We start from the raw sequence: 18995 nt of genomic DNA on the forward strand, positions 1-18995 counted from the left end.
CTCTTCTCCCAAGGAAGATATTATTCTTGAAAGCTCATAAAATCCTGCCTGGCAGGGATCTAGGATATATTTTGAAATGAAAGCCAACATAAGTGTGAAATCACACAAAATAGGATTATACTGGTTCATTGACCAGCTTTCTAAAATAATAGACACACGCATTTGAGTAACTCCAATAGCTAACTTGAGCTAACTATAAAATTTGGTAAAACAAAATTTCCCTCAAAAAAGTGTGAAGATGAAAGAAATGAGTTTACGGGCTTGGAAGGTGGCTTAGTGGTAGAGTGCTTGCCTATCATGTTTGAAGCCCTGGGTTCAATTTTTCAGTACCATATAAACAGAAAAGGCCAGAAGTAGTGCTGTGGTTCAAGTGTTAGAGTGCTAGCCTTGAGCAAAAGAAGCTCAGAGAAAGTGCCCAGGCCCTGAATTCAAGCCCCAGGACTGGCAAAAAAAAAAAAGAAATGAGTTTATTTTTATAATATTATAGTGATGAACTTTCATTCATCATACATTCCTCCTGATAAGTTAGACACTGCTTAGATTGAACTTTTGTGATTTATCAGCCTTGAGGGTTTGTTTGAACAAGATTCGGAAGGATATGTTTCATCTTGGGGCTTATCCAAGGGTTAAATCTATCATTTGTGTAAAAGTGAGGTTTTAGAAATGCCTGGGGGAAACAGGAAACTGCAAGTCTGGAGACCTATGATCCAAGACTTGTTGAAATCTTTTTTTTTCTGTAATCATTTTATTGTGATTAAAATGCAATAATATAAAAATATACCCATTTAATCATTTTAAAATGTACAATGCAATGGCATTAAGAATATTTACAATGTTGTATGACCAGTCATCGCTATCAATTTGATCATCCCAAACAGAAGATTTGTAGCCAGTTAAATAACAGGAGTTAACGAGTAGGAGTTACTGTTTAACTTCTGTCTCTTCCTGTCTTTATGGCATGTATTTCATATAAGTGGAATTCTACAATATTTGTCCTTCTGGTTTATTCACTTAGCATAATATTTTAAATGTTTACCCATATTTCAGAATTCCATTCCAATTTAGCTCTGAATGGCAGTTTGTTGCATAAATATACCACATTTGTTTATCCATGTATCTGGTTATTTTCAAGGTAGAGTCTTCCTTTAGGTCCCAGCCATCCTGGTCTGCAATGCTCATATTTGTGCTTCCCCAGTGTTCCTAGGAATGAGAAGCTTACACCACTGTACCTAGCCATTGATTGAGATGGAGTCTCACAAATTGTTATACCTGAGCTGGCCTAGAACTTTGATCACCTGATCTCCTATTACTTGTAATTATTCCTGCTTGAACATAGAAAAGCCAGTGCTTTAGTTGATATAACACTTTTTGCTGAAGTTAAGTCCTTTTTATTTGTGTTTCCAAATAAATAACAAAATTATTTTTCTTCTTTGAAAAAGGAAGAATAAAAAATATGCTGGGCACCGGCGGCTCACTCCCATAATCTTAGCTACTGAAGTGGCTGAGATCTGAGGATCAACTTTCAAAGCCAGCCCAAGCAGGAAAATCCACGAGATTCTTATCTCTAATAAACTAAAAGAAACAACAACAAAAAAAGGCACAAGTGGGACTGTGGCTCAAGTAGTCTAGTGCTACCTTGAGCAAAAAGAAGCTTAGGGACCGTGCCTAGGCCCTGAGTTCAAGCCCAAGACTTGCACACAAAAAAAAAGAAAGAAAGAAAGAAAAAAGACTGACAAAAGATGTTTTACTTTAGCATTACCCTAATGTCCTGATTCAGGTTTTCCCAAAGGATGTGTTGTTTTAAAATTCTGGTTTCCTTTCTTATTTAGGATTGGTAAGATCTGTAAATCAAAATAATCACCACTGGGAAAAAAACAGCTTTATTCCTCACAGCTCCTAAAGTGAAGGAACCTGTTCTCATACCACAGAGAAAGCTTTGACTGGGGTTTTCTCTGGAAAGAATATGCGAGGCTTGGTAAGCAAGTTGAGGATTGGCTAGCTTGAATTATTTCTGCAGGCTCTGCGCTATGGAAGTCCGATGCCTGGCTTTGAGTATTCAGGACAGAAGTGTCCTTTGGGTCTAACAAACCCCAAAAAAGCAGACAGGTATGGGGTATCAGTTATTAGTTTGCATGGGAAGGCATGTTACCAGGAGAGTGCGTCATTATCTCCAGGAATTAGTTAGACCTTCCTTACCAGCAAGGCTGCTGCTGCCAAATCATCGGATATAGACACCATAAAGCATGTTCAATACAGATTTTAATGAAGTCCTTCAACCACAACCCACCATGGGTTCCAGCAGGCACTCTTTGGTCTCAAAGATCTACAATCAGAAACAGCAGGGTTTTTCCATGCTAGCTGTTCATTAGAATAACTTGGGAAATTTACTAAAATCACTTGGAGAATTTTCTGCTCCCACAGCTAGGCTGATTGAATTGCCACCTCCAGACACTCATCGTTTCAGAAGCTCCCCAGTGGCTCTCCTAGGCATTTGGGGTTAGAACCACTGGTTAAAGATAATATTTCTCAAGAATCTGAACCAGGAACAGTAGCAGCAGCACCTGGGAACATGCTATAAATGCTCAGCCCTCTGACACTGCACATTCCCTTCCAGTGGGTCTGTGGCTTGTTTAAGGGTAATAACCACTGGTGTAGAGAAGAAAGCATCAACTGAACTGCAGGGTTCTCCTATCAGAACCCTGAGCCCACACACATTCCCAGAAGCTCAGCCAGTGTGTTTAGGTCCATCAGTTTTCATGAGACAGAGCTGTTCTTCCAGGGAGAAGACAGGAGGCCTCTTGAAGGGTCTCAGCATCTTGCAACTCTCCTACCCCAGCCCACTCGGACCTTGTCTCTAAGTGCTTTGCTTAGAGTAAGCACCATTAGTAATCAACCTGACAGAGGGACTGACCCCATGTAGGAAGCATATCACATGGTCATTGCTGTGGCTACTGGAGGATCCAGCAGGTCCCAGAGAACACAATCCAGGTGACCTTGACAGCCTGCTGATCCAGGAGCTTGTCTGCACAGAACAAGGACATGCTCTTACTCTACTTCACTGAATCTCTGGTTCATTGCTTAAGAACTCTTCAAGTATTTTTAATATCCAGAGGGGACTGAAGAAGTGGCAAAGCTGTGGGGCTTCACAAACAAGTGCCTGGAAGCAAATTGAGTGTCCATAAAGGAGAAATTGAGTGCATGAGTGTGTTTTCACTGTTGGGAAAAAATTGCAGAAAATTAACATAAGCTATAAAGAGCAGGAAATAGAATCTGGGTGAATTTTCTCCAGTGACAAGAAACTGCTCTGGGGTCACCAACTTACATCCTGACCCCAACCCCTCACCACTACCAGTTAAGAATTGGGACAAATTAAAGAATTCTGAAGTTTGGTTTCCTGATCTACAAAATGGGATGATGATAATGTGCTTTAAAGACTAACTATGAGAATGCCAATAAAATGTTTGGCATTATTCTCTTCATAAGTACTCCAAACTTAGCTACCATTTCTGCTACGAATAATTTCACTATATTATTAGCACAGTGATTATCAGTATTTTGGGGGTTTTCATAACAAAATACATGAAGCATAGTGCTTTACAGAAAAAAAAAGAGAATTACTTAGCTCACAGTTCTAAAAGCCCAAGGACATAGCTCTGCTCAGCATCAGCTCAGCCCTAGAAGAAACCTCATGGTAGATGGTAGCACAGAGGCAGGAGTATTGCAAGAATGGGGAGCAACCTGTTCACCCAGTGATTCACACAAGGTGTTAAACTCTCGTTCTCACAAAGAACCAAAACTAGTCTCAATGGGGCCTGACCACTCCTAGAAAACAGCACTAATGCAGACACAAAAGCGGTTTTCCCATAACCTTGGAGCCTTCCACTAGACCCCACCTCTTAAAGATTCCACCTCTCCCAACAATGGGGACCAAGCTCCTAGCACATGAAGCTTTGAGAACCAAACCATAGCCATGAGCTAGAGTAAGTGTTCCCAAGGTAGTATTATTGCTGTTATTATTTGATTATCTTCTATTAGCAATGAGAAAAAAGTTAAAACTAGACAAATGAACCAAAGACTCCTTGACAAAAATTTGTCTTTTCTCAAAATGCAAAACCCTTACTTCTATCTTCTACCTAGCAGAAGCTTGCCTTTAACAAGACAGAATGCATATTGCTGCAGGAACATAGCTCAAAATCCATTCACTCTGAAGTCAACATGGTCCACACTGTACCCTATCACCCAGCCTTTCAGCCCAAAGCCTTTGAGCCAAGCCTTAACCACCCCTGCTATTTCTTAGACTGACCTTCCTGTCTACCTTGTTGCAGGTACCACATCTGTGTCACCGTGCTGATCTACTTCCTCCCCCTGCTGGTAATCGGCTATGCCTACACTGTGGTGGGGATCACACTGTGGGCCAGTGAGATCCCTGGGGACTCCTCAGATCGGTACCATGAGCAAGTCTCTGCCAAGCGCAAGGTGAGCAAGAGGCAGGCAGCATCCACCCTGGCACAGAAAACAGACTGGCAAGCAGGGTTGACAACCTGCTGGCACTAGAGCATCAGGCACAAAATGTCCCTGGGTCTAGGTAACAGGAGAGAAACAGAGAGGGGTCTTTTTCTGCACATGCCCATACACATACATGCACACTCATACACATATGCCTATACTCATCCCCTTACACACATTATACATTCATTCACACACTTGCATACATAAACTCATATATCCGTGCTCATACATCCCTACACACTCATGCACGCATAAATACACTACTCATGTGCATAAGAAACTCATTTACCCTCATACTTGTACACATACACACTTATATTCATGCACTATACTCACACATGTACACATATATAAACATTTACACACACTCATTCACTCATAGAAACACACTCATGCATACCTACTACTTGTGTAATATTCTCATTTCCATATACATGTGTGCACACATATACATTCATTACACAAATGTATACCACACTTGTATACACTCATTATACAGATACATACTTATGTTATACACATACAACACATATGTACTTACACATACATACATGCATGTACTCATTGTACACATTCATAAATCTCATTTGCATGCACCCACTCTTAGCCAAGCTCAAACACATTCAAACTCATTCACACACAGACATAATTACCCCACACAGTTACACACATAACTACATAAACTCATTCTCATATACCTTCATGAATATACAATCATGAATACATACATACTCATACATATCCATATACACACTTGTTAAATACATATACAAACTTATTTGTATACACACTTACACATTCATACACACATACACTCATACACACATAGTACATTTAGTCAGAAAACATGCATATACATTCAAATATACATATGTACAGGAAACCACCTATGCACAAATGCACAAAGATACAACATGATAACCCCCTGTTATTTTTTTTTTGCTAAGCCTTTTATATATGAGGATTTGTAAATCAAACACACATATTGTTTTCTCTGTATCTATAAATAGTAAATACACAGTGGTGGTTTTTTTTACATAAAAATTCCAAGAACTTTACATGTTAGAAAATGAAGGATTCTCTGTTCTTTTTCTCCATTTGGTACTTCCTTGAGTGGTATATCGTTGTATGGATGCCATATGCGTCTTCCCTGGGATTTCTTGAAGACAAAAGATTACGGCATCCAGAATTGTAGTCCATTTAGGCTGCTCTAAGAAAATGCCTTTGGAAATTTGTGAGAAACAGGTTCTCACAGCTCTGGAGGCTGTGAAGTCTAGGATGAAGGCACCAGCAGATTGGGTGTCTGGTGAGGGCCACGTCTGGTTTATGGGCTCCTCCCTCTGTGTACCCACACACGAGCACCCTTGCCTCTTTTCTAAGGGATCTAATCCCTTTCAGGAGGCTCCCTTAAGACCTAATTTCTTCCCAAAGGCCCCACCCTCTAATACCATCATGTTGAGAATTCAGATCTTAACATATAAATTGGAAATCATGCAAGCATTCAGACTACAATACCCAGTATTCCTAAAATCTTATTTTGAATCTCCTTTACAAATAGGTCCTTGCTGTGGCTCTCCCGGTCTCTTCTCTCCCTCTCCCCCTTCCCACACCTTCAGCCTCCAGACCAAGTAATAAGTGCCTGCTCCAGCCAGCTGATCTCCAGGCCACCCAGGAGGGCCATATTCCACAATATCAAAATGACTTCAAGGGTTTGTCCACCAGAGGATTCTGGGTCTCACCCTCAGAGTTTTAATTCCAGAAGCCTGGAACTTGAATCTCTAACAAGTTCCCGGTGATAATGATGCTGCTGATCCTGGGCCACATTCAAAAATATTGACATAAGCAAAATCCTTCAGCTCTAAATATGAAAGAATGTTCTTCCTCCTCCTCTCTGTAAGCCAATATTGTAACTATCTCCTACCCTATACCCTATAGTGTATGCCATGAAGGGGGAGGGGAAGAAAATAGCACTGAAAGGAGATGGTGTTGGTGGACTCACCTGCCTCACGTTCTTTGCCAGGTGGTGAAAATGATGATCGTCGTGGTGTGCACCTTTGCAATCTGCTGGCTGCCCTTCCACATCTTCTTCCTCCTGCCCTACATCAACCCGGATCTCTACCTGAAGAAGTTTATCCAGCAGGTTTACTTGGCTATCATGTGGCTGGCCATGAGCTCCACCATGTACAACCCCATCATCTACTGCTGCCTAAATGATAGGTGAGCCCCCACTCCCTTTTTAGGGCCTACAAGTAGCCATCCTAAATCAGCACAGCTGACTAAAACAGGAAGGAGTTTGGGGAACTGCAGCCATATAACCACACACTGTGTCCCTTGCTGATTGGGAGTTGTATCAAACCAGGGATCCATGGATTTCTGTAGCAACTGTGTTAGGGAAGAGGAAGTTGGGACTGATTCAAAACCTCCCTTGTTGATGCACACAAGGCAAGCCTGTAAGTTGGATCCTCCTGTCACATTCCCATCACACTGTATTTCTAACAGGACCAGTAAGAAAAAGAGAGTCAGGGCCTGGAAAACCACATTTCTTACTTTATCAGATTGGTGTAAGGACCCCTTCCCCATCTGCTCCCCCCCCCGAAAAGAAGCCAAATTCAGACTAGTCAGGGCAGGAAAAGCCCATCAGAAGTAGCTCTCATCAATAGGAATGCCTCAGTAGGGAAATCACCATTGCTGGCAAAGGGTGCCCAGCAGAGGCAGGAACACCAAGTTCTAACACAGTACTCATTCAAAGCAGCAGCCTCTGTGTGGGGCAGGAAGACAAAACACACACACACAAAATTGGGCTGGGAATGTGGTTTAGTGGTAGAGTGCTTGCCTAACATGCGTGAAGTCCTGGGTTCGATTCCTCAGTACCATAAACAGAAAAAGCCAGAAGTGGTGCTGTAGCTCAAATGGTAGAGTGCTGGCCTTGAGCAAAAGAAGCTCAGGGACAGTGCCCAAGCCCTGAGTTCAAGCCTCAGGACTGGCAAAAAATAAAATGTGGTCATCAACTGGGAAGAGCCTCCTGTAACTGAGACAAACTCAAGTACTATGAGTATGGGAAAGACATGCTCTTGAACTTGCCCCAGTCATCTCTGTTAATCTAATTTGCAAGAGCTTCTAAAAGCTTGACAACTTGCCTCACTTTTTAATAACAATTTCCCTGCATGTGTTTAAAGACAGATTCTGCTTGTTTAAGAGAGAAAGTGAAGGAGGTACCTCTGTTGTGAAATAGACTCACAGAGAGTCTATTTACAGTCATTGGACTTCATTGGGAAAGGATGAATTGCTGAAACAGGTTTTTACACCATGCGCCGATAGTCATGAGCACAGTGAACAGGGAGTGAGTGGTTTATGTTGACATTGAATTGACTCAGAGTCTTCTGACCTCACAGGATGCCCTGAGATGCCCTCAGAAGCAACGTGCACTTCACTGAACCTGGCTTCCGGTCCTATATTTGACTTTGCTGACTGGCCTTGGAATCTTTTTTTAACCTGTGAACTAATTTTAAAAAGAATGGCAGGGTGATGCTTGAGTGTGTCCGATGTTGAGAACTCGATGCAATGCTGGGAGTGTTCTCTGATAGCCCGCCAACCTCACAGTTCACTCTCCTTGGATTCTCTCTCCAGGTTCCGTCTGGGCTTCAAGCATGCCTTCCGATGCTGCCCTTTCATCAATGCTGGTGACTACGAGGGGCTAGAGATGAAATCCACCCGGTACCTCCAGACCCAGGGCAGTGTGTACAAGGTCAGCCGCCTGGAGACAACTGTCTCCACTGTGGTAGGGGCCCATGAGGAGGACCCAGAGGAGGCCTCCAAGGCTACACCCTCCTCCATGGACCCGACCTCCAATGGCTCCTCTCGCAGCAACTCCAAGACCATGACAGAGAGCTTCAGCTTCTACTCTAACATGCTGTCCTAAGTGGTAGCCTTCAGCAAATGCAACTACCACTGTCTTTGTCCTGCTTCATTCATGCATGGATATTTCTATGATCTGGAACCCATCAGAAACACCCTAACATTGGAGCTTTTGGAAAGGGTGAATGGTTTAGTGAAAATGTTCACTCTTAAAGTCAATCTGTATGTCCAACCTGGATGCTTCTGTCTTTGCCAGCCTCCTCCATCCATGTTGTGTGACCCAAGGCAAATCACTGAACTTCTTTGAGCTCTATAAATTGGCATGGCTGAATGAACTAGACTTTCCCTATATATCATGCCATGATTCTAGAAATGACTTTAGCTGCATGTGGGTGACTCATTTAAGGGTGAATTCTGTAGCGCAGTACCAGATCCAACAGATCTATTTGCCTGGAACTCCTGCAGTCATTCTCAGCCATGCTTAGGTTAGTCCTCTTCAGCTGGTAGTACACATCACTTGACAGAGTAAGCAAAAGAAGGTGCCACATAAAATCCAAGCACCCATGAAAAGAAAACACACAGTTACCTCCTTTTGGCATCCCAATACTTCAGTTCATTTAAGCATTTTGGAAATGAGGCTATCAGGTTCTTCTGCATTACATTCCTAGTGGCCATTCTGAGCAACCAGAAGATGCAAGCAGAAGCTGTCTGTCTACTAAAGCCAGCTAATCTCTGAACCAAGCAAGAGTCAGGAGACCCAGGTCACTTAGCCTCTTTCTGGTTGTTTTTTTTTTAGGTGGGTTGTAGGGCTTGAACTCAGGGCTTGGGTGCTGTCCCTGAGCCTCTTTATATTCAAGGAAAGCACTCTATCACTTGAGCCATAGTGCCACATCCAGTTTTCTGAGTGGTTAATTGGAGATAAGAGTATCACAGGGACGTTTCTGCCCAAGCTGGCTTTGAACCACGATCCTCAGATCTCAACCTCCTGAGTAGCTAGGATTACAGGCATGAGCCATCAGTGTCCAGCTCTTTTTTTTTAAGCAATAGCACTGAACTAGATGATCAAAGCAGCCCTTTGAATCTTAATGTTTCATGGGTCAATGATTATATAAGTTTTGTTTGTTTGTGTTACCAAAAATGGTAGTCTCAAAAAGAACAGAATGAACAATACCTAGCTCCTGAAGATGGGTATTCTCTGACATTCACCCATTTATTCTTGGTATACTCATTCCTTTTGGTCTTTGCCAGCACAGAGGACCATGGGTCAAAACCTGAAACTCTCCAGCAGGCTTTACCAGGCTGAATGCCACACCTGAGAACCCCATCAGGAAAGTTAAGCATGTGGGTTTTTATCAAAGTCCCTAACCTAGATTTCAACTTTTTGCAAGCAAGAGGCATATACTCAGATGTGCATAAAGAAAGAAATCTGACCCTGTAGCTGTCCTTCTAGGAAGAGATACCTTGCATCTTTCCTCAGACCTTTGGTCTCTCCATTCTGCTACATAGCTTTGCTTCTTTCCTGGCTGTCAAAGGTAGAATGACCCACCAATGCCAAAAGACAGTTAGCCTGCAAAGAGCCATGAACTGAATTCTTTGTGTCCTGATACACCTTTGGGGTCTCCAGCAGGTGAGCGTGCGGTCTCCTAGATCTGTACTGTGTCCAGATGTGGCTGGAAGCAAAAACTTTGGGTGACATCCTCCTCATCGTTTGAGTATGGATCCACTTGGCCTGCATTCATAGTGCTGAGGGAAGACCTATGCCACCCACACCAATGCAGCCCCCACCACTGTTGCTGACTTTAACCTGTCAAGGGCATTCACCTGCCCAGAGGAAGTTGTGTGACAATGGTATAAACCAGAAAAGCCTGAGAACCATATTCTCCAAAGAAGCATGAAAAATATTAAACAAACTAAGTGAAATTATCTCAGTACAGATCTCTCAATGGAAAACACAAAAATTTCCCAAAGCATTAGTCATGCTTCCAATCCAGAATCTGGCTAATGACATGATTATGGAAAGTACCTAAGAAGAAAGTATCAAGACTTGGGAGCCAGAAGAGAAGGTTAAAGTTGAACTCAATAAGGCTTTATTGAGCATCTGCTCTGAATTTTGCCTTGAGCTAGAAACACAAGAATCTCACCATGCCCCATTCCTAACAAATCAGACTAATGAGGGCAGACTTCCCGGCAGGTGTGAAGCATCTGAGAAGCAGATTCTTCACCACTCTCAACATGGATTATTCAGCTAAAGTCTGGGGCCATCAGAGAGCTTTTGCAATGAACAATTCCCTGAGATAATTCCAAAGGGAACCCACCAATCAGCCCAGGGGAACTAAAGGGATGTAGCTGAACAGTATCGCCAGATGCAAAATAAGGACTGTGTGGGTGGTGCCAGATTGTTTCAAATATGGCACAAAAGAAAAAAAAAAAAGAAACCTCAGAAAGTGCCAGCAAGTCGTCTACTGCCCCATGCTCCAAGGCCCATTTAACTTACAAAAATGTTGTTGGCTCATATATGTGAAGAACACCATGATTTGCACTGTGCATGGGTCTCATACTTATTATAGAAATGTGTCACCTTGTGTTAATCTCCTAAGCGTATTTCCTTGATGTACTGTTCAGTAGTAATAGAATAGGAGACATCATGGGGCCATCTTGGTTACATTACTCCCAACTGTGGGATCCAGTGTCCAGTGACTGTCAGTGTGTGTGTGTGTGTGTGTGTGTGTGTGTGTGTGTGTGTGTGTGTGTGTGTGCTATGCCAATCTTCTCTCAGTCATCACTGTTTCTCAGGGAGGAGCCCTGATGTATACCATGTACTTACAGTAACTATGGGTAGAGAGGGGACCTTTTTTACTTCTTGCCAGGATGCTAAGATACAGTACTTAATGGAATCTTGGGGAAAGGGTACTCAGGAGTTGACTCCATTGGCCTGATTTTAGGAGAGAAGAATGCACGTGGAGAGAAATTGTTCCTGGGGTTTCCATGTTTTCCTGCCTGGGGTCCTGGAAAGAATCTCTATACCGGAATAAAGTTTGGTTTTGACTGTCTCATGCCTTTGTCTCTTCTCTAGGAAGCAGCAGCACTCTCTAAGGGTCTAAATGAAATGGTGTCTGGAACCCTAACAACTCATACAAGGGTAGAATCCAACATGCAGTAAATTCTAAATTCTGTGATGGCATGCGTTGGCAAGGTCTGAGAAACTTCTAGGCTGAGAACTGGAAAGGTGAAGTAGAATTGTGTCTTGTGCCCAACCAGGTCACCTGTGAAGAGAATTGCCAGTTCAGGCAGTCCAAGAAGCAGACACCAGGGCATCATGAGAAATACAAGAGATGTACTGGGGTAGGGCTAGGTAAAGAGCACCTGGGCAAGAGATCAAAGTGAGAGGCAGCAAATGCTGTCAGACCGCCATGCAGATATGGTATCTTGGAGAGAAAAGGGACAGGAGGCCCATCAGCCAGCCCAACAGTGTGCAGATTTCCCACATAGAAGTCCTGGATTGGTAGAAATTGATAGATGAATACCCTACCACCCTCAGCTCCTGGTGGGGGAGGGGAGGGTGGTTCCCTCTGGAAAGTGTTCTGCACTTGAACCCTATCGTAGTTCCTGAAGCACTGCAGCTCAAGACCAATAGCTAATTGCACCCCTTGCTATTTCCTTTCATCACTCAAAAGAGGTGTCTTGTATAGCTGCATACTTGGCACCAGAGCATTTATCCAGTCCCATATTTGCAAGCAAACAGGAAACCCTGTAAGACTGAACACACAAGTGGTGATGCCTGCAAATGCAGGCAATATGCCTCCTACTCCTGAACTCCCTGGGCCCCCTTCAACCCACAGGCATGATCACAAGAGAGTGATGAGGAGCTGTTAGCAGAATTTCAGTGATGCACTGAGGAGTTCGAAGAAAATATAGTCAGGTATCCCATGTAGTGTTAGAAATACTACATAAATAAATAAATAATAAAGCTTGTTTCTATTTAAGTTTAGAAATGGTAAATGAGTATCTGGGATAAATCTCAAGTGGATCTAAAAGTCTCTTTTGAGATCCCTACGAGAAGTACAATGAAACCTAAATCCACTCAAGAGAATTCACTAAGTCTCTGCTCTCTAAAAAGAGAGCATTGCTTGCAGGAGCCTTGGGACCTTCCCAGCATAGGGAGAGGCAGATGAGCTCTGGGAAAAGTAGACTGGCTGCTGGAGAATGGAGCCCTGATTTGGAATAAAATCATAATTCACCTCAATCCTCTGTGTGTTAAAGTTGCAGAAAGCCATTAGACATTTTTGGAACTAAAAACACCAAATTCATGATGAAGGAGTGCACTTACCCTTCTCTCATTAAAGAAAGACTGCAACTTAGTTGTAACTGGATAAATAATGCAAGATGTGAGGTGCAGACATTTCTACAGAAATGCAAAGATTTTTCATTTACTCCTGGGCACAAAAGGTTTGCACCCTTGGGAACTATACCTGGCCTTGGTAATAGTCTCCCTTGAGATCCCTCAATCCCCTTGGTAAACAGGAGGAGTGCTGAGTATATGGATCTCCTCAGCTCTGAAGCACAGCGTAGCATTTCAGTTATGGCTCCACACAGGGAATATTCCACTCTTTCATCATCAAAGGTGACATCAGCATCTAATTACAGAACTGCTTTTTCTGACCCCCACAGACAATGCCCTGAGACACTGTCATGTGTTTCTACCCAGTTTGGGTAGAAACAGAAGGAAGAAAGATCACAGAGCAATCATATCACATAGCCGCCTATCTCATGACACCAGATTCAACATAAAAGGGCTGCAGGCCTTGGTCCTGGCTTCTCTCGGGCAGGGCAGCTTGCAAGGAGACAAGATTGTTCATTAACAAGTAACCAAAGGCTATGGGCAATGACACAAACTCTATGGGCTGCCAGCTCTATCCTCATCCCCGTCCCATCCACGGTAGCTGTTTGTATTCTTTTTGCTTTGGAAATGTTCATTCCAATTCAAACCCAGGTGCATTGTGTGCACCTGTCTCCTTTCTTTTAGCTTTTTTTTTCACTTGTAGTTTCTGTTCAATCCCCAATCTTTAATTTGACCTGGCTCTCATCCTTGACAGCACTCTCCTCCTTACTCTCTCCCTGATGAAATCTGTTTTATCACCCCTATTCTAGATATCTTCCTGATGCACTAATACAGGACTTAGTATGTGCTGTGGGTTGCATGCATATGTCACTAGCTTCATATGCTCCAACCCTCACGGATTTGTTGTTGGAATATGAGGTTTTAGGAAGATAACTGGGCCACAGGGGAGGAGCCCCTGAGATGGAGTTAGAATCTTTAGAAGAGAAATGAGTTTTCTACTGTCTTTGTAACATCAGAAGATGACTATCTACAAACCAGGAAGAGGCCTTGATCAGAATCTAACCATGCCAGTACCCTGATCTTGAATTTTCTAGCCTTTAGAACTGTGAGAAATAGTTTTCTATTGTTTAAACCACCCAGTCTATGTGATTCTCTTATAGCAGCCAAACGAAGATTGTATGATAATGAGAATTTACTGGTCCTCTACTCACAAATTCCTGAACCCATTTCTCCAAATCCTTCCTTTCTTCATCTCATGTATCTGCCTTTAGTAGTCAGCTTTCTTCTTTCTGGCAAAATACTTCATCTCATGAAAGGAAGAATATTTATTTTGGCTCAGTTTTTCTGAGCGGTTCATGAAAAGCTGGTTCCAACACAGAGGAACTCAGCTGTTTATCACATGGAAGCAGGAAACAGAGTGAGTATGGAAGAGACTAAGGACAAGCTATAGCTCTCAAGGACATGTCCTCTTCCAACTAAGCCTCACTTCTAAGTTTCCACCATCTTCCAGTAATACCATGAAATTATAAACCCATCAATGGAGTAATCTGTTGATAAAGTCCCAGCCCTGATGATTCAATCACTTCCTACAAAGCTCCATCTCTGAACATGCTGTATTAGGGACCAAGATTTTAGCACAGGAGTCTTGGAGAGGTGCATTTCATCTCAAACCATAATGCCATCTATATTTTCTCTTCATCTTCTAACTCTTACCTCATGCCCACATACTTTCTCAGATTGTGAACAGGGCTCCCAATTGAAGCTATGTACCAGCACACAGTGAACTCAGAACACTCCATAACTCTCACTGTTGGTGGGAAGCCCTTACTTACCCTTTCCTCTGTTCTTGTCAGGTTTGAGAACTCTTGTTTATATTGCCTGGACTATGTCTGTATACTAAATGGAGAGTGAGAAGAGTTGCTGTAAGCTATCACCAGATCTTTCTTTGTTAGAGGAAAGAAAATGTTGGTGAAAGTATAGCAGATGTCAGTATACTTCAGACAAGTTTGAAGCCTTCCAAAAGTAGACTAGAATTATTCATCACCTTTCCCCACCTCAAACGTTATAATAATAAATGCAATGATAATAATAATTATTATGCTCTGAATCTGGTGCTAAGCACTCTATTATCAAATTCAGTCCTTAAATGCCATGATATCAATATTTCCTTACTAAGAGAACAATGAACCAAGGTTACAGTAATGTGTTTGAGATTGCATTCCCAGAACTGTATCTCAGCAATACCTGATTCTTAAGTTCAAAATGTTAAGCTATACCTTCCCTCCTTTGACCAGGAACCATCTCATTTATTCATCATATTGCTGTGCAAAGACAATCCATACTGATGTGACCTCCCCCAAAGACATTACCAGGAAGCTAATTCACAAGGTGGTGTTCCAGGAACATCAGGTTTCCCATAGCTCCAATAGATCTTCAGAAAAATATTCCAAAGGGTAAAATATCTCCACAGTCTCCATATACACTTCTGCAACTAAATGGGATGTGTAGCCAGGTGCCAACGATGATTTGAAGAGAACTTGTCAAGTATTTCCAACTGAAATTAATCTTGACACATTTTAATGGTGTATGTATGAAACTCCCTAGATATACATTTTCTTTGGAAGATAAAGTCTTCTTTTAAAATATCACTGGGGAAAATTATGCTTTGTGCTTATAACTATTCACTTATGAATCCATGCCCAGCCCCTAAGATCAGACATACTTAGGTACTGGAGGCAGAGAGGATGGAGCCAGGACCTCTTGACTATCTATGCAAATAGAACACAGAAAAGATTAGCACAGAACCAATCAAAACAAAACAAAAACAAAAACTGGGACTTGCAAACTAGTGAGACCAAGGCAATGGTTTGCAAAACCTATGATAATGGCAGATTTAGAGGACTTACCAAGTCTAAATTCCTAGTCTCATCTACAGAGAGCCTTACATTTAGCCTGGGCTAATGAACTGTATGTCAGTGATTATTGTGCCGATGAACCATGTGACTCCTTGACAGATAAGACAGAAACAGAAAACAGGTTGGAAAGCCAGTAAGGAAGGACCTTGGCAGAAAAGGATAAATTCTAAACTGATGAATCCAAGAGGTTCTTCTTTGCCCAGGTTGGCATCTCTTGTACTAGGTATGCAAAGGACTAGATATGCAAATCTAGTTGGGAGCAAGGTCCCAGGTTCAGTACTACAGGAGGAGAGAATGACTGTGGAAGGAGCAGTAGGAAGGTGGGGTTGTAACCTAACATACTTCTCCACTTCTTCTGGACCCATTCCTGGTGTTTTCTTCCAACATTTCAACGTTACCCCTCCAGTGCAAAGCTCATTATTTTTCTCTTGCTTCCTGCTCTTCCTTCATGAAAGTTTGCAAACTCAGAACAAAAGTATAAATTTTCTAGATTCCCAGATAGAAGTCTTAGCTGCTGACAGTGGGAGGCCCTACTCTTAAACTGTATCCAACTCAGGATGGAGTTATTTGCATTTTATAAAAATGTACTTTGCTTATTGTAAAAAGAAAATATATCCTACTTCCCCTGCCTCTGTCTTGGTTATTTTTGACCCTTCTCTTCTCCCTTCCTGCCCACATAAACAACATTGCCCTGGTACATAGATTTCTTCCATGCTTGGGTATAAATCTAAGTTGAACATAAAGAAAACATTGTAAATAATTGAAATAGTCATAAAATTGAGTTGAGAGTTAGGATTGTATAAAAGTAAAGTACATAAACTATAAACCTCAACTCTCCTCAATTTATCCTTGTTTAGATAGCTAAAAAGGCTGAGACGTCATGAAGACAGCTCGGAGATATTATGAGGGTAGGGACAGCATCAGGGACATGGCTGAGAACTGGTCTATAAAATGAGAGTAGAGTTAATTACAGCGTTTACCATAACTCTCCTTTGAGACAAACACTTACCAAATCTCTACAAATATTCCTTCACAGATGATGACTCATTTCCACTAAGTCAGGAAGGGCAATGGTAGTGCTTTGAGACTCTAGAAATAATCTCCAAGAGCCCCTGTCCCTGAAATATAAAGCTTCCTTTGAGTCAGAGGACACCTCCTTTATGCTTTCAATCCTTGATCTACAATGCAGCAGGACATGAGAAATGCAACATTCATGGTTTCCCTGGTGAGCAGCTCTCAGGCTAATGAAAGAACTGCTTACCAAATAATCCCATAAATCAGAAAATAACAACTCCAACATAAGGACTATTTAAAGAAGAAAGACTTTTGTGAAAGCCTTTACCAAAGGAAATGGACCAAGGATGTCAGAAAAGTCTTTGCTGAGAAAGCAAGACCCCAAGGAAGAATGAGAAATAACTACAGGAAGAAAAGAGCATCTCAAGAATAGGGAATGATGTGGGGAAGGGTCTGTGACCACAAGAACAATGGCTTACCCAACCTACTGGAAAAGCAAGACTAATGTGCCTAGGTGGAAAAGGGGAAAAGAGGCTGAAAAAGACTGGGGGGAGGATGTTGGAGACACATGTAGGTCATCGTAAGAAGTTTACTGTTATAGCAATAGAAATAAATCATCCAAAGAGTTGAGAGCTGATAGGAGCAATCTTCTTTTGTAAAAGATCATTAGAAGCTGCACAGAGACTAATGGAGAAGCAAGTGTGATAGTCCAAGTAAGAGAAGAGGAGGTCTTGGATTAAACTAGTGAGTGCAAATAGGTAGAAGTGAAAGCATTTGAGAAGTGTTTTGGAACTTCATGCGAAATGTTTATTTGATGATGGATTTCTCTGGCTGTGAGGAAGGAAAGGTTTCGAAGATGAATTTAACATTTCTTTTTGTATTGTCAAGGTGATGTACAGTTACCTAAGTACATTTCTTGTCAAACTTGTTACCCACTTCCTCATTTTTCTCCCTCTTTCCCTCCCCTCTAACCTCCCCAAGTTGAAAGGATCCTTTCCAGCATATTATCTTGTGAGTATTGCTGTTGCATTGGTTCCCACTTTGTCCTTTGTCTCACCATTCTGTTGTTCCCCTTCTCTTCTCTAATTAGAGAAATATATACACAAAACCAGGCTACCAAAATCAAATACAGTGACAACAAAAGATATAACATAGGGGGAAGAACATACAAAAGAAACAAGAACTCACATAGAACATTAAAAACAACAACAATATAGAAAAACTTCTTGTGTCCATGTCTTGGAGTTCATTTCACTTAGCATCATCTTATAAATGACCATATGTATGTAGCTATTGGGCCATTCTGCTCATCTGCTAAGATTATTCTAGACATATACTAATGATTGCAAATAAGGAAAACCATGGGACCTATGTTTCTTGGGGTCTGGCTTATTTCATGTTAGAACTCAAAAAAATTAAATCCCCCAAATAACAAATCCTCAAAGAAACAACTGCCCTATAAATAAGTGGGCTAAAGACTTAAAGAGAAACTTCTCTGAAGAGGAAAGAAGGATGGCCAATACACACATGAAGAAATGCTCAACATCTCTGGCCAAAAAGAAATGCAAATCAAAGCAACGTTGAGATTCCACCTCACCCCAGTTAGGATGACTATAATTAAGAACTCTAATAACAACAGGTGAGGAGGGGATGTAGCCAGAAAGGAACCCTACTGTATTGTTAGTGGGAGTGTAAACTTGTTCAACCACTTTGGAAAGCAGTATGGAGGTTCCTCAAAAGACTACACATAGAGCTCCCCTATGACCCAGCAATCCTACTTTTGGGCTTTTACCTAAACAATCACAAACAAGGCCATACTAAAGCTACCAGCAAACTATGTTTATCACAGCATTATTCACCATAGCTAAGATATGAAACCAACCCAGATGCCCCTCAGTAGATGAATGTATCAAGAAAATTTATGTATTCATATCATATATATAATATATTTATACATGTCATGTATATTTATATATATATTATGTATAATGGAATTACACAGCCCCATTTGTAAGGAATTTAACATTTCTTGTATAGCTAGTTGAAGAAGAGTGCCTTTCAAACAAGACATTGAGACAAAAAGCTTGGAGAGAAGTAGAGAGGACAGATTGTGTTTGATCTTGAGCATGCTGAACGTAACTTGAAAATGTCAAGATACCAAGAAAGCAATTGGATACACAGATCTATATCTTAGGGAGCAGTCTGTGCTAAGGATATCAATCTGAAGGTCAATTATAGATGGTAGCTGACACTCTAGGTAAGACTAAACTTGCCAAATATGGTAGTATTGGATAATCAACTTCAACTTTTCATAGACTTAGCAGAAGATAAATCAGATTTGTCTAGAAAGATGGAAAGAAAAC

General features: G+C 41.6%; 1 protein-coding gene across 1 annotated transcript in view; it reads left to right on the forward strand.

The window, feature by feature from the left end:
- Positions 1–8428, forward strand: part of Tacr1 (tachykinin receptor 1) — a 134165-nt gene extending 125737 nt beyond the window's left edge. Inside the window, exons 4-6 of the mRNA XM_013034599.1 lie at positions 4326–4476; positions 6530–6726; positions 8137–8428. Of these exons, the coding sequence (XP_012890053.1) occupies positions 4326–4476; positions 6530–6726; positions 8137–8428 (640 nt within the window). The remainder of the gene's footprint in view (positions 1–4325; positions 4477–6529; positions 6727–8136) is intronic.
- The last annotated feature ends 10567 nt before the right edge of the window (positions 8429–18995 follow it).

Source organism: Dipodomys ordii, unplaced genomic scaffold (genome assembly GCF_000151885.1).
Source record: "Dipodomys ordii isolate 6190 unplaced genomic scaffold, Dord_2.0 Scaffold192, whole genome shotgun sequence".
NCBI classification, from domain to species: domain Eukaryota; kingdom Metazoa; phylum Chordata; class Mammalia; order Rodentia; family Heteromyidae; genus Dipodomys; species Dipodomys ordii.